At 33.4% G+C, this 15,671-nt stretch overlaps 1 protein-coding gene across 1 annotated transcript in view; it reads right to left on the minus strand.

Annotated features, from left to right (window-relative positions):
• The window catches only part of DGKB (diacylglycerol kinase, beta 90kDa), a 551,962-nt gene that overhangs the window by 517,845 nt on the left and 18,446 nt on the right, over positions 1 to 15,671 (minus strand). Inside the window, exon 5 of the mRNA XM_008578087.1 lies at positions 8,354 to 8,494. Coding sequence (XP_008576309.1) covers positions 8,354 to 8,494 — 141 coding nt within the window. The remainder of the gene's footprint in view (positions 1 to 8,353; positions 8,495 to 15,671) is intronic.

The raw sequence follows: 15,671 nt of genomic DNA on the forward strand, positions 1-15,671 counted from the left end.
ATTTACTCCTAGGTATTTAATTTTTCTGATGTTTTAAATGGTAACATTTTTAAAGTTTCATTTTCTTATTATTTGTTGGTGTTATACAGAAATACAAGTGATTTTTATTTTTGCCTCGTATCCAGAGATCTTGCTAAACCCATTTATTAATTGAAATACTTTATCTGTAGATTACTTTGGATTTTTATGTAAATAATCATGTAGTCTATAAACAATATCTTTTAATTTCTTTTTTTTTCTCATCTTCATAAATTCTGTGTATTTTTCTTGCCTTATTATTATGGGTAATGATGTCCAACACGGGGTTAAATTCAACTTAGAGTTGTAGCCGTTCTTGTCTTATTCCCAATATCAGTGGGAGAACCTTCAACATTTCACTCTTAAATTAGAAGTTTGTTATAGATACACACCATTAGATTAAGGGAGTTCTTTACTATTTCTAGTTAGCTAAGAGTTTTTGCTGTTATAGTTGTTTTGTTTTAAATTATGAATAGAATAGATGTGGAGTGTGATCAAATGCTTTTATGGCTTTATTGAGATAATCAGAAATGTTTTCTCCTTTATTCTCTTAATGTAGTAAAATATGTTGTTTCCTTTTCTAATGTTAAACCAAATTTAGATAACTGAGATAATGCCAACTTGTACCTGAACACGTTACTTTAGCCACTTTACATCTGTAACTGGACTTGATGCTAATATCTTGCTCCCACTCTTCCTTTTTTCAGGAAGAATATCTGGGTGACTTGTGTTTTAATTTCTTAAATGTATATTGTAATACACTGGTAAAGACATCCTGGCCAACTTTTTTTAAATTACAGATTTAATGACTTTTACAAATATGAGAATTTTAAGACATTAAATTTCTTCTTTGGTCAGTTTTGACAAGCTATATTTTTCTATGAACATGTCATTTAACTCTAAATTTTCAGTTTATTGGCATAAAGGTTTTTTACATAACATACTCTTATTATCTTATTATCTACAGGATTTGCAGCAATATCCCATTTTTTACTTTGTTAGCTATTTGTACTATATTTACTAATTTTTTATTCTCAATCTGTCTTTCCAGGGATTTGTCCATTTTACTACAGAAATTCTATATAAATTAAAAGACATATTATGATCATGAATTAGAAGACTCAATATTATTAAAATGTAAATTCTCCACTAATTGTTCTGTAAATAGATGAAATCCTAATCAAAATCTCAGCAGGTTTGTCTTAGGAATTGACATGTTGATTCTAAAATATATATGGAAATAAAATGGTCTTAGAATATACAGCATAATAAACAGTATGAACAACAATGACAACAAAAATAATTTACAATTTAAAAACACTGGCAAAGGCCAAGCTCCCTTCTCCCCAAAATATCATGTTTGAATTTTCTAGCTGTTTGCAGTATGAGAATTTTCCAAATCTTTTTTTTTTTAAAGTAGCTGTTGGTCTGAAAACACCTAGTTTACTATTGCTTGAAGTAGATGCTTAATGTTTTATATAATTTATTTCTAAACACATTAACAGGAGTTAATGGCTGTCTATGAATTCTGTGTAATTCATCAAGAAAGAATGCTGGAGAAGTTTAAGCTCTAGTTGATGATAACAGCAATAATAAAAACATCATACATAGATTAAGCACTAAGTATCATGTACGCTAAATCTCACCAATTGAGGTCAAAAATGAAACTTTTCTTTGGTCCTGAAGAAGGGAGAGAGAGTCTATAATTTTAATTTTCAAAAATAAGCCCACTTTCCTAATTTAAAATTCTAGTGGGGTCATGTAAAACATGAAGTATCAAACACATATTTACCTTGATTTTCTATTGAAGAACCACTACAGTAACAGTAAGGGATGAAATGGGCATAAATCTATAAACACAAACAAAACATGAGAGCAGAAAACACTAACACATTTTTTATAAGCCAAAGAACAAATATACATGGGATATTAACTTAGAGTCTTTAGAAATATAAATTTAAGCTGGCAGAGGCTAGAGGGCACAGATTTGCACAGAAACGGTGCTGAGTTGGAAAATTAACTGATAATCTTCATGGGAAGAAACAAGACCTTCAAACACTACCCCTCACATCTTAGACCTGGGGGTATGTAAGCTCTTTACCCCAGCAGAAGACCAGATCTTTGAGTTCTGCAAAAATCAAACCAAAGGAATTCTGGGCTCAAGGTTCTCAGGAATTCTGATGATAGGAGTACTGCACCAAAGACAGGGTAATTATGTGAAAATCTATATGCTGAATATTAAGAAAATGTCTCCTTTCTTATCTCCAGTGAGTCAAACTTAAACCTCACCCACTCACCCATCCATACCACCACCATCACCATCAAGAAGTCCTTTCACAAAAATTAATTTGGAAGAAACCAACAAAGCAGGAGGAAGGGAATACCTTATAAGTAAAGGAACATTTCAATTCTTATTTCAACGAATAGGAGCATATAAGGATTTGGCTAGGAAGAAAATGAATTCTCTGTGAAGTTAAAAGTTTAATAGAAAAAATGGGGAAAAAAATCATCACAAATTGTAAAAGATTTCCCAGATGTAGAATAAAAATGTAATAGAAAAGAAAAGAAGGTGGACAAAGGAAAAAGAAAGAAAAAAATCAAAATTCTGTCTTGAAAGTTCAACATCCAAATAATAGTGGTTACGGAAAGATAGAACAAGTAAAATAAAGGGAGGAGGTAATTACCAATGAAAGATTAAAGGACAATTGATGAGTACAAATTTCCAAACCAGAATTTATAGTGGAGAATTTGAGAATAAAAATAGAGAAAACTAATGAAGTATGAAAAAAAAAAGCAAATATTAACTCCATGGAAAATAAAAATTGTTTATACTGGTAAGCCTATAAATCCTTTCCCGTTAAAAACTATATTATTCATAAATAATATTTATACAATTAATATTTAAGCTTCAAATAGTATAATAAGGCTTTCTTTAATATTTAAAAATAAAGTCAAGCCCAAAGGTCAAGTGAATTACTGAACAAGTAGATCCTATTTTTAAAAACAATGTAACCAATGTTTAGGTGCAAAAATAAAGTAAACTCAATATTAAAAATATTCTGTCAACCTGTTAGCTTCCAGAGGTGGGTACATGCTGCAAAGTTACAAGCTAGTTTAACCCACTTTTTTTTCCTATTTTTATGCTCATGTAATTTTACTTTATATAGAAACAATTATGTGCCCACACATGTATTTAGTTAAAAGATCAGAGCAAAGGCATATTTTGCAAGGTAAGAGTAATTCTTTATATGTATAATTTTTTTACTTTTCCACAAGACTTGCAAGTTTTTTCCATTTTTTATTATTCTTAATATAGAATTTTCTATTAAATATTTGAAAGTATATATTTTAAAGGCATATAAACTGAAATTTCTTTAATTCACAATTTTTTACTGTTTTATGTGTTTCAATACATACTTAATAACCAGAGGTGAGAAAAATTAGTTGCTTAGAATTTTTGACATCCAATGTATTGGAGTAATATTTTATTATTTTTTCCACAAGAAAAACAACAATAAAAACAACAAAAGATAGCTTTTTAAAGTTAAAAATAAGCACTATGTAATAGATCAGAAATCATGGGTTTTAGACACAACTAGATAAACCGTTGGTATAATTAAGAACCAGTCTCTATGGGCTTCAGTTTTTTTCATAGATAAATTACAGAAAGGTTGACTAAATGATATTTAGGATCTCTCCAATATTAAATTTTAGTGGTTCTAACAGTAATAATATACATAAAAATAACTGTAACCTACAGGTTATTCATCATTAACTGCATGTCAATTATCCACTCTCTAAAGACATTTTTGGTAAATGTAAGATAATTTAAAAATTATTAAGTCACTAATAACTTGATAAACACTAATCTAAATGTGAATGTCATGCATTTTAAAGTCAAAGTATAAATGAACAGTATTATTTGATGTCTTAAATAATTCACATTATTTTTATTTTCTCAAAGATAAAAACTGACTTACCACATTTCTATTTAACTGCCATTTATTATCTCTCTGTTCATACACACACTCAGGTGGCAGGTGATAGGATAGGCAGTTACACAGAGTACAAGGATATGAGGAGAACAAGAGGACTCATGACGTGACCTAGACATCAAGTGTAGACTGGACTGGATCAGGTTTACACTGGCAAAGAACAACCTGAACACATGCACATTACTAGCAAAGGCACGAAGGTGGAAAGGTTCAAGGTGTGTCCGATGATTGAAAAGCTGACCCATGGGACTGGGACACTGCTTGTATGTGCAGGTCAAATCCAAATGCAAGACTGGAGAGGCAGGTTAAGGTCCAGTTGTGGAGCCAGTATCAATTTATGGAGGCTAAATTAAGGGTTCAAATTTTATGTATTATTCAATCAGTAACTAACAAATAAGTACTTTTTCATCATGAGCAACAGGAAAGAATAGATATAGTGGTTGACATGGTTTTAGATAACACAAGAAGAAGTTACAAGAATTCACACCTAGTGAGTGACATGATGACTAAACAGGTAGGTGTTTGAAAAAACAAAGAACCAGCATTAACATTTAAGTGGAAGACAGGAGTTGAGAGAAATGCTAGGTACTGAAGGCCAGCTCAGGTTTTGTGTAGAGATATAATCCAGAATTATATTGTTTTTCCCTAAATCTCTGCCACCTCAGTATGCAAGCAAATAAATTAGATACTTGAAACTAAGTGGGAGAGCATAATTGACATCAGGATTATGGGGTCAGTTTAAATTTGAATGAATGAGAGACCAAACGGCAGCAGGCAAATTCAGGAGTAAGTGAAGTGATCAAGGGTCAAAAATTTTTAGCTTACTTTTATTTATGTCACTTAACATTTATGTGAACTAATAAATGTGAAGGAATTTATGTGAGCAGATATGAGTTCTTTTAGTCCTCAAAGCTACCCTATGAGATAGACACTATTTTATGATCCCACTTGTACAGTTGAGAAAGTGAATCCTGAAGAGGTTTTTAAAATGTACCCAGGTCACTCAGATAGAGAGTGTCAACCTAGGGTTTGTATTTAATCTGTGTAAATCAAGAGTCCAAGTTCTTAAGTACTATGCTATGCTATATTTAAGTAAAAGTAGGAGAGTGAAACAAAGTACACATAGGCTGTGGTCAATGTAAAATTCTGGGGTTTAGAGTTTTAGAATGAGAGCAGTTCTTGGAGTCTATAAGACTTAAAGGATTGCAACAGAAATGGGGGGCTGAAATAAAATGGAGGGGAAGTCACAGACTTTGAGGAATTCAGGGAGACTCAAAGAGAGATGATTCTCCACGAAGTACTGTGTGAGTTTAACGTCAGCAGGATGAATCAGCCTTGGTACCATATCCTCATCCATTCACTGGGATGGTTGGTCATTGATACCAACAAGGAAAAATAAATATGGGATCTCCTGACAATCCCAACATGCACACACATGCATGCAAGCACGTGCACACACACGCATGCAAGCACACACACGTGCATAAGTATACACTCTTTCTAAGGGCACATGGGAGCAGATTAATAAACACCTTCTACCTGACAGAGCCTCAAGGCAGGCAGGGTCCTCAGAGAGGAATTAGGATTGGGTTAAGAAAATCAAGTTGAAGCAATGGTTAAGAATCGGTGGAAACTTCAGAAACTTTTGTTAGTTTCTTTTCAATGGGATAAGCTTTATACTAAACATTGTGTAAATTCCTGGCAGACAGACAGGTGGAGAGATGGGAAGTGGTGGGAAGCACTGAATAGATATATAAAACTTTATTTTGGGAAAAAAGCATTCCTTTTATAAACATTGACAACAATTTAATTATTTTACCTAATAACCCACAGAAACAAATCTAACAAATACTGCCACTGTTCATCAATTCCAAGAAGAACGAACACTATTTCAGATGAATTGTGTGTGTGTGTGTGTGTGTGTGTGTGTGTGTATTTTCAGTGGACAGAAGGAATCGTGTAAGCCAGTGCTTCTCCAAATGTGGTCCCAGCATCAGCGTCACCTGGAAACTTGGCAGAAATACAGAGCCTCAAGTCCCACCTCATGCCTGATGAATCAGATACCCTAGAGGTGGGACCTAGCCAGCTGTGTTTCACAGCTCTACATGTGATTCTGATGTGTGATAAAGTTTGAGGACTTCTGACCTAAACCAGTGTGGGTGTATTCCTTTCCGCTTAGCTATCTGGAAGATCCGAATTCTGCATTCACCTGCAAAAGTTAATTATTTAAGGTGCTTCATCACATCTATTTCTGTGTTAATTATAATTGCTTTTGCTTCTTTGCATTCTTCTGTGTTTAGTAAGTCATAGCCCTTTTGGAAGTAAGCATATATACAAATAACCACCTTTAAATGCTTTTTAAAGTTTTACTGAGAAAAAAAATCTACAACTGTAAAAGAACCCCTGAATGTTAGGAATTTGTTAATATACGATCATAGAAAGGTACAAATATATGGTAAATTACTAAAAAAAAGGTGGTTGAGGGGCATGGATTCTGATTTATCTCATGGGGGAAAGGGGCAGGAATTGGCATTAAAAAAGTAAAAGGAAAAAATCAGACTTTTCATGATTTTGATGGATAGCCAGGGTAAGAACCACCAGATAAGAGGATAGTTAGAGAAGAGAAGTAGAGCATCATTTACTTTGAAGAGTTTGGTGAAAATCACAGTAATAATGTCACACCACCACAAGTCTGCCTATAAGAAAAGTCTGAAGAATTATTTAAGGAAAAAGAAAAATGCCACTGAATCTGGCATAAACTTGAAAAAAGCTGGGAAATTCAAAGAAAGAACAGGCAGAAGAGGGTTGATAACACTGAAGAGAAGTTAGTGGCAGGTCAGATAGATTTGATTTGTCAGGTGTTTTTGAGTGGTGAGTGCCTTAACATTCAGCCCACATTGTGGAAAAAGTCTGTGCAGGTTCAAGGGCTCAACATGAAAACTCAAAAGCATGAGTCTTAGAAATTCCACCTTAAAAGCAATATACCTCCAGTTGCCCTAGAAATAGATAAACTGTAACACTAAAGACCCTTTTGGGGAGAATTGATGGTGCTTTTATTCATTCTCAGATCTGGAAAAGATATTTGCCTTTGTATTTTTATAATCATCCCAAACATGGTTCAGATAACACCTGAGCAAACTTTCTCTCTGGCCATAGCTTCAACAGAAATTCACTGAACATTAATATTTATTTTGGAATGAGAGAGATTCTTAGGAGAATCTTAGGTTCTTAGGAATACAAAATAAATCTCAAATTTCAAATATTCAACATTTATGAATAATAAAGATATATTTAAAGAATGATGTTTATATGGTTTATTCATAACCTAAGCAGGTGTGACTCTTAAATAATCAGATTACAGTAAATTCTTTATTGTTAGGAGAAATATTGTCTATAAGTTCTATTAAATACAACTAAAAATGCTTCCTAATGTTGATTTTGAGACATTACCATGTTCTACATTTGCTTTAGAAATATTAAAGTTTGGATTTATTATCTTCATTATCATTTTAGTAGCAAGAATTTTTAATTCATTTGAATGACATCCAGTGTAATTAAGGTAATCCAATTACTGACTAAGCTGCCAGCACTATATTTAGAAAGGGCTTCAGAAATAGAACCAATTATCAAATTATTAGATTTAGAGTAAATATCCGAAAAATATTTTCTTGCATTGCAATGAGTATAGTTTGCCACAAGAGAGAGCTCAGTTACTACATTTTATTAAATAGAGTAATTTACTTTCAACTAAATAGAAATTCTCTATTTGCAACATCCTAGAACAAAAAAAAAAAGCTATTGTTTAATTATTTATAATTTACAGAGTCAAGTCCTGTAAATTAAACTCTCAGGTTTGGCATTTGAGAAATCATCTATCCCTGCCAAAGAAAGTGTTCGTGCTGAAGGTTGCAAGGGAGATTTCCATGGGAGAAAGGTGCAGGCTACTGTTTATAGAGACCCTTGCTGTTCACTAATGGGAAGGCCTCTTCACATACGAGAAATAAATGCTTTTTCTAAACAGATCAAAGGTTTCTTTACAACAGCATCTTGTTAACTCAAAAGAACTGAAAAACATTCTTTTAAAAAAAGTCTAATGACAGAAAAACATTCTTAAGAAATAATCAGTAATAAATGGAACTTGATAAATAAGAACCTGAAATTAATACACCTTAGTATTTTTTAATTGTCTGATTCTCAGTAGGAGGAATTTTTTATTGTTAAGCACGGTCACTTTAACAAAAATTTGTACAACTATAATAGATGTAATTTTAAGTTCATCAATATCCAGTCCCTTCTCCTGCCCCCAACCTTGATAGTAAACTAAATTAAGAAGCACATACATTCAAGTTTATCCTCAGGTCTTCCTCTTTCAAGGAGAGACAGGTAACAGACAATGTCCTTCAGATGGATGACTTCCGGGGAACACGAAGACACAGGAGAACTTCGGGGAGGGGTGATGGCACCTTTACTCATCCTCAGACCTGGAAAAAAAATTGCCTTTATATTTTTAAAAATACTCACAGTGTTCTCAAACAAATGAAGAAAATACATAACATATAGACTATGTAGAAAGCTATATATTTCTTAGGCATGGGATAACCAGATTCTCTGGAATTCTAGAATAGCAGAATTAGACATGTTCTATGACTGTTGTAAATAACAGAGTTCTTTGGGATTCAGGGACACAGGCACTGCTCTGCCTGCCACTGGAGGACGGGAGGGTCAGGGGGACTTGGTAAACAGATCTGAATGCATGAAGACCCACTTTCACATTCCACCTTTCTCTGCTTTCATCAGAGAAAGTTATAAAGTTTCAGCAGTGACAATTCGAAAGCAGCTAGGAAGATACTAAAAATCGGTCTTTCACAAAAACTGAAGAAGAAATATGAGTCTGTCGCAATATGTTTTACATATCAATAATAAGTAATCATTAATTTGTAAAACATGTATTTATGTCAAATGTTTGCCGGTAGCATGAATAAGACATCGTTCTTCTCCATCAAGAAATTTACCCATGAGTTAAAGAGAACATAAACAAGAATCTGAACAACCACGATGGACATTTAATTAGAGAAGTAAGAACACATGACTAGTTTGATTTTAATATGGTCTTCACTTTATTTCTGAAGCTCACTAACTTTACCAGTTCCAAGACACAGGTATAGGACATGAATGACCTTTCACAAATGCTGATGATTACTTTTACCTGCCAGAAGGTTTTCTAACTAAAACTGCTCACATTAAATTGTTAGTTCCATCTTACAGAGAAACATCTGAAACCAGATAATGTATACCTGACAAGACCTGAAGGTAAATGCCAATTATTCTCTGAGATAATATAAAAGATATTTGAGTGAAATAGCTAATGGGCCAAACGACTACTAGATTCTAACCAGGAAATACTTGAATGGAGGAAATAATTCCAACCAAATACAGTTCTATAAACTTGTCCTCCCCTAGCACAGGCCTACCTGACTGCACATCTCTTGCCCTAGGCTATTTAATTTGATTTATAACTTTAATTGAATACATATCATCTAGTACAGTTATCTCAGAATTTCCAGGTATAGCATTTAATGCACTGTGAAATGTCCCAAGTTAGTTTTATCAATGGCAATATCACTTGTAATAAAAGGTATCATTTACTGAGTGTCGAATATGTGGCAGGAACCATGGTAGAAGCTTTAACGCATATCATCTCACTTAATTTTCACATTAAGCATGTGAGGTAGATGGTGTTATCCCCATTTTCCAGATGAAAAACAGTTCTATAGAGATTAATTTCCCAGATTTTCATAGCCAACAAAGTAAGTCCATCCTCTTTATTCTATACTAGCTACCAGACTAATTTTGCTCAATGCCAATAATAAGAAAAAGTAAGAAAAAATAATTTATATCTTAACCAAGCACACACATACACACACAAGAACACACATAAACATCATGGGGGATGGGTTACAAATGTCCACATATTTTCTTTTCTATGTTAACCTCTTTATTCTATTCTATTTTGTTCTGTTCTGTTCTGTTCCGTTTCATTCTGTTCTGTTCTATTCTATTTCACCCTTGAAATTTTGTCAAAGACTCTCTACATCGAATTCACTATCCACTAACTGGTCATAGCTCACAGTTTGAAAAACACAGCTCTATAGCCATTCTCCATTTTCTTTACCAAACTCTTACTTACTTCAAAGATAGCTCTATGTTTCACATTAATTCTACTCCTGTTTATAAAGTTATCAAAAAGAGACACATATTGTAAATGGATTTTCCTTCTTAACGGAAGTATCACTGTGTATCTAATACAAACTAATTAATTTTATAAACCATGGTAGGCAGAGAATTGAAGACATTCTGAGCTTTCAAAAAAAAAAAAAAAAAAAAGGCCCCAAATGATTGCAACTAGACAACTAAAGCTTAGCCAGCTGCAGGAATAAGCAGTTTCAACCTATGATAAAAGACATTTTGGCACTGATCCTTGCCATAACCATAACTTCCAGTCTTGGAGAACACAGCACTTGAATTATGGTTGGATAAGCTATGACCTAACTCATCCTGCCTGATGAGCTAATCCTTTCTTCCAAGCTTTTCCCTATGGTACTGAAATGATTTATCAGCTTGATTTAACTCTTTTATACAAAAAAATAAAGCAAAAGAGAAAGAAAAGAACATGTTGTGACATTAGTTGTAAGCAAGTCAAACATTTTCACTTATTTAGAAAATAGAATGATAATTTTATTTATGCTTCTAAACTAAGGTGCACGGTATTTAATTATAAGCTTTCATAATACTGAACAGAAGTAATTAGAGAACATGAAGACCACATAATTTTCTTTTATGTAATGCATATATCGAGCATGAACATAAACATAAAGTTTATATTTAGCTTCGCTTTTTTAAAGGAACATATTACTGTACTAAAATTCTTTTTATTAAAAAAATAAGTATCCATTTCTCATTTCTGTTTATGACATATTGTTAAGTAAAAGCTGTACCATACATTTACCTGTGTCATAGTTTTACATTTAAAAAATAATAAAATTTATAAATAAAAAAATAAGGGCAAATATTCAGTTTGTACATTGAAGAACCAACTAATCAACTCTTTCTAAGGTACAATTACAGCTAAGTTTGAGAAGCAAAATATATGCTTTTCACGATGATGACTTTTAGGGTGCATCAAAGAAAAAGATAAAATGTTAAATACCTTTTTCACAATGACTCGATAACAAAAAATATTTCTAGAACTAGACTTTATTATTATTTTTCAATACTTTATCTTTTTTAGAGAAGTTTTAAGTTCACAGCAAAATTGAGAAAGGTACAGAAATTTCCCATGTACCCTCTGTCCCCACACATGCATACCCTTCCCCACTATCCACATCCCCCACCACAGTGACATGTTTTCTACAACTGATAAACCTACATTGGCACATTGTTATTATCCAAACTCCATACCCTACAGTAGAATTCACTCTTTCTGTTGTATATTCAGTGAGCTTGGTCACAGGTACAATGACATATTCATCATTATACTGTCATACAGAGCACTTTCACTGCTCTGAAAATCCTCTGCTCTGTCTATTCATCCCCCCCTCCAACCTCCAACAATCACTGATCACTTTACTGTCTCCCCAGTTTTGCCTTTTCCAGAATGTCATATAGTTCCAGAATGTCATAAGTCATACATACATACAGTATGTAGGCTTTTCTGACTGGCTTCTTTGACTTAGTTATATGCATTTAAGGTTCCTCCAAGTCTTTTCACTGCTTGATGGCTCGTTTCCTTTTATCACTGAATATATTCCATGGTCTGGATGTACCACAGTTTATCTATTCAATTTAATGACTTTATTAAGTTTCAAGGTGTTTAATTGATGGAAAGGCTCACAGGTTTGTTTCTGCTTCCGTCCCCCTCCCCAAGATCAGCCTACTTCCTCCTATGTGGCCAAAATATTTCCCCATATCTTTATTTAGTTTTCTGAAAGTGGGCTCTAGGACCTCAATCTGTGTTCGTACAAGTTATTTGTACACTCTGATTTACCATTTAGATTCTTTTTTTTTTCTTTCCTAAATCCAGCTGGAGGTCTTCCCCACTACTTGTAGTTCATTGCCCTGAGGGTAAGTCCTTTTCCTTTCAAGCAGTTTGTGCTAATGGCTATTCAGAAGCACAAGAGACAGCATACAGGGCAAGCAGGAAGTTGCAAGCCTGGTTTCTTAACTCCAGCTCTTTGATTAGATGGTAAGTGGAATTCTACACTACTCTTTAACAGCAATAGCCTCTGATGAGGAGGCTCAAATTCTATCTCCCTTTAAAAAGGCCATTTTTAACCCACTCAGTAATCAAAAAGATTCTCTCTTTAAAACTGAAATTGAACATGAAGCTCGGCAAAAAGAAAAAAAAAATGTTTCTTTTGCCTCAGGTAGCCTCAATATTTTAGCTCTGATTGACACGCGATTTGCAGGTTCTCTGACTTGCCAAAGGTAATATTACTTTAAATATTTCATCACAAAAGTGAAGCAAGTATACAGACACACACACATATACTGTACAAGGGTAATTCAAAAAGTTCGTGGAAAAATAGATTTAAAAGATAATACGAATCTTTCCATGAAGTTTTTGAAGACCCTTTGTGTATATTCACACACCCATTTACACCTACGTATGTATACATATTATAACATTGTACAACAAAGTGCAAAATAAAGTGAAAAACAAGCACTATAATTTGAGTGTTTTAGTTTTATTGGGAGTAATTGTCTCACACTTCAAGAAGATTTTCATCCATTTATAAAATGATTTCAGTATATATACATATATGTGTGTATGTATGTATTTACAAACATTCTTTTCTTCAAAGTTTTAATTATAAAAAATAGTTAGCATTAGTCAAATTAAATATTACCTGCTACTATCTTATTATATTTTTCAAGAACATGATTTCATTGTATGTCAATGTAGACACTCTGTTTCTTAAAACTATAACCTAAAAACTTTTCTTCTAATAGATTTTTTTAATTCTAGTCTCAAGGTTCTTTTCTTATTTGCAAATAGGTTGCAGGTACGTATTAAATTAGTGCCTCTGCTCCAGTTTGTTTTATTTCCAAACACTTACACTTCTGATAATAAAAATAGTGACATTAACTCTATTGTTTCCCTTCATCTTTTAAAATAAAATATTCAAAACTAAGAACATGAATTATATTACTAAACTTACAAAGCAATAAAACACTGGCAGTTCAGCTTTTCTATTTTTTATACCGGTTCAATTAGCAGAAATTCACCATACTTACAAAGCAATTTATCAAACAGTATAATCATATTTCCAATGTTCATACTAATAGTCATGATGAGTAGCATCGATATTCAAGGTAAAAACAGTTGATATTAGCATTATCATACATTTCATGATTTTTTACATTTGGCTTTCCAACTGTGCTTGTCTTAGAATGGTATTGTAATTATTTTTATCCTTTGTGCTTATACAAACTGGCAGCAAAATGAGGTAGACTGGGTTACAAATTGTATTAGTCCATTTTTCTTGCTTATAACAAAATACTTAAGCTGGGAAATTTATAAAGAGATGAAATTTACTGCTTACAATTTCTGAGGCCAGGAAGTCCAAAGTGCATTTGGTGGTGGCAACAGTGAACCAGAGGTCTCACATTGCAAGATGGTGGAAGCAAAGATTGCAGAGAGAGAGAGACAGACTCTCTTCTTTGAAAGCCCTCAGAAACACACCCCTGACCACCATTTTTAATCCATTCACTACTGCATGGTCCTACAACCCAATCAACTCTTCAAAGCTCTACCTTTCAATTACCATAATATGATTTCCCACCCTGTTAACAGTCACAGTGGGGGCCAAGTTTCTAATACATAAAACTTGGAAGACAATTTAAGCTTCATTTGGGGGGACATAATTCAATCCACTATACAAATTGATAGGAAATGTAAAATTGATAGTGATTCCTCATAAAGTGAGGACAGGGAGTGGGATACAGTCCCTGACATGAGACCAAGGTCAGACAAATTTCTCCGAGAACATACTCTGGGTTTTGTCTCTTTGGACATTGGCAAAAAGAGGAAAAAAAAAAAAAGAAAGAAAGAAAGAAAGAAAAAAGAAAAACAGAAAAACAAGCTATTACAAGTAGCAGGACTTTAAGTGCAGGTCTTTAGGGGTAATGCTCTAGGAGCATAGCAACCTCTGTGAAGGAACAAGAATAATGCCTCTGGCTGTGTGCAAACACTTGTGCACACTGGTCTTATCTGACCCTACAATTCCACTTTAGAGATGAGAAAGTGGGAAGTCAGTGAGGACAGTGCTCGTGGTCACAGAGCACTCAGCCCAGGGACTCAACAGTTGGAGACAGGTCATCTAATTCCAAACATTGGGCTCTTTTCAAAAGCAGTAAAAAACAAGTTTCATCTAAACCAGTGCTGACCAATAAAACTTTCTGTAATGACAAAAATGCTCTACATATGCACTGTTCAAGATAATAGCATTAACCACACGTGGCTGTTGACCACATGAAACCCGGCCGTGGTGATTAAGGATCTGAAATTCTGCTTTATTTCATTTACAATTTACTTAAACAGCTTCTGGTGGCTATTGGCTGCCATATTAGTGTAGGCTACATACTGCCTGCAGGTAGATAATTGAAACTGGATTGAATTACTCTCAATCACTTGAATATATATATACATACATGTGTGGGACACAAAGAATTAAATCGCCACATGTTAGAAGAGGCCACAATGCCAAATTGTCCGTAATTGTCACATTGAAAAGAAATCCCAATAATGTTCCTTAAATTTAACTTTACTCTTTCAGAATGTATGAAATTGAGAAAAAAGCTAGGCTGAATTTGACCTTTATGCTGTGTATACAAACTAAAACAATGGAAAATAATCTGTTTAAAGAATAATGGTAATGACTGGCATTTACTGAGCATTTAAATATGCCCAATACTATTTTAAGTGGTTTACATATGTTATGTTTTTTAAGTCTCACAAACCCATATTATTATTTTACCTAATATCTCCATTTTACACTTAAGAAAATAGCAGCAAAGACTAGTTGCATCGGTACAATTCAAAAGACAGTCTGAATTGGGGTTTTATATTTAAGCATGATTCTCTGAAGCCAGAAAGAGAAAAATAAATCAGAGAAATCTGTCTCTCCTGCTGCTCCATAAACTACTTTTGTTTTAAGAGTCTGGTTTTAGAGACTCTTAAGAGTGAATACATTGATTAGTTCATAAACCTTTGGAAGGAAACGAAAAATGCTAGCCTTGATTGAGAGCTGAAAATTTTCATCTTCCATTTGGCCTTAACTTGGGTCATCCATCGTAATACACATTTCTGAGCAAGTGTCTATGTGTGTTTGCATGTGTAAACATACACATTCATATATACATATTTACCAAACCTGTACCAGCAGTTGCTTATGGGGAAATGGATTACAAAGAATTTTTTTTTATTGTTTATCTATGTTTTTTAGTAGATATATGACTAGCATGAACTTTATAAACAGAAGCATAAATAAATATTCAGAACCTTTAATACTAGTGATGCAAAACCAGATCCTAGGAACTGAAGATAAAGCACTGAACAAAGCAGATGAACAATCCCAGTTCTATAGAGCTTTCATTGCA

The sequence above is a fragment of the Galeopterus variegatus genome, unplaced genomic scaffold (assembly GCF_000696425.1).
Source record: "Galeopterus variegatus unplaced genomic scaffold, G_variegatus-3.0.2 Scaffold72, whole genome shotgun sequence".
Lineage (NCBI taxonomy): Eukaryota > Metazoa > Chordata > Mammalia > Dermoptera > Cynocephalidae > Galeopterus > Galeopterus variegatus.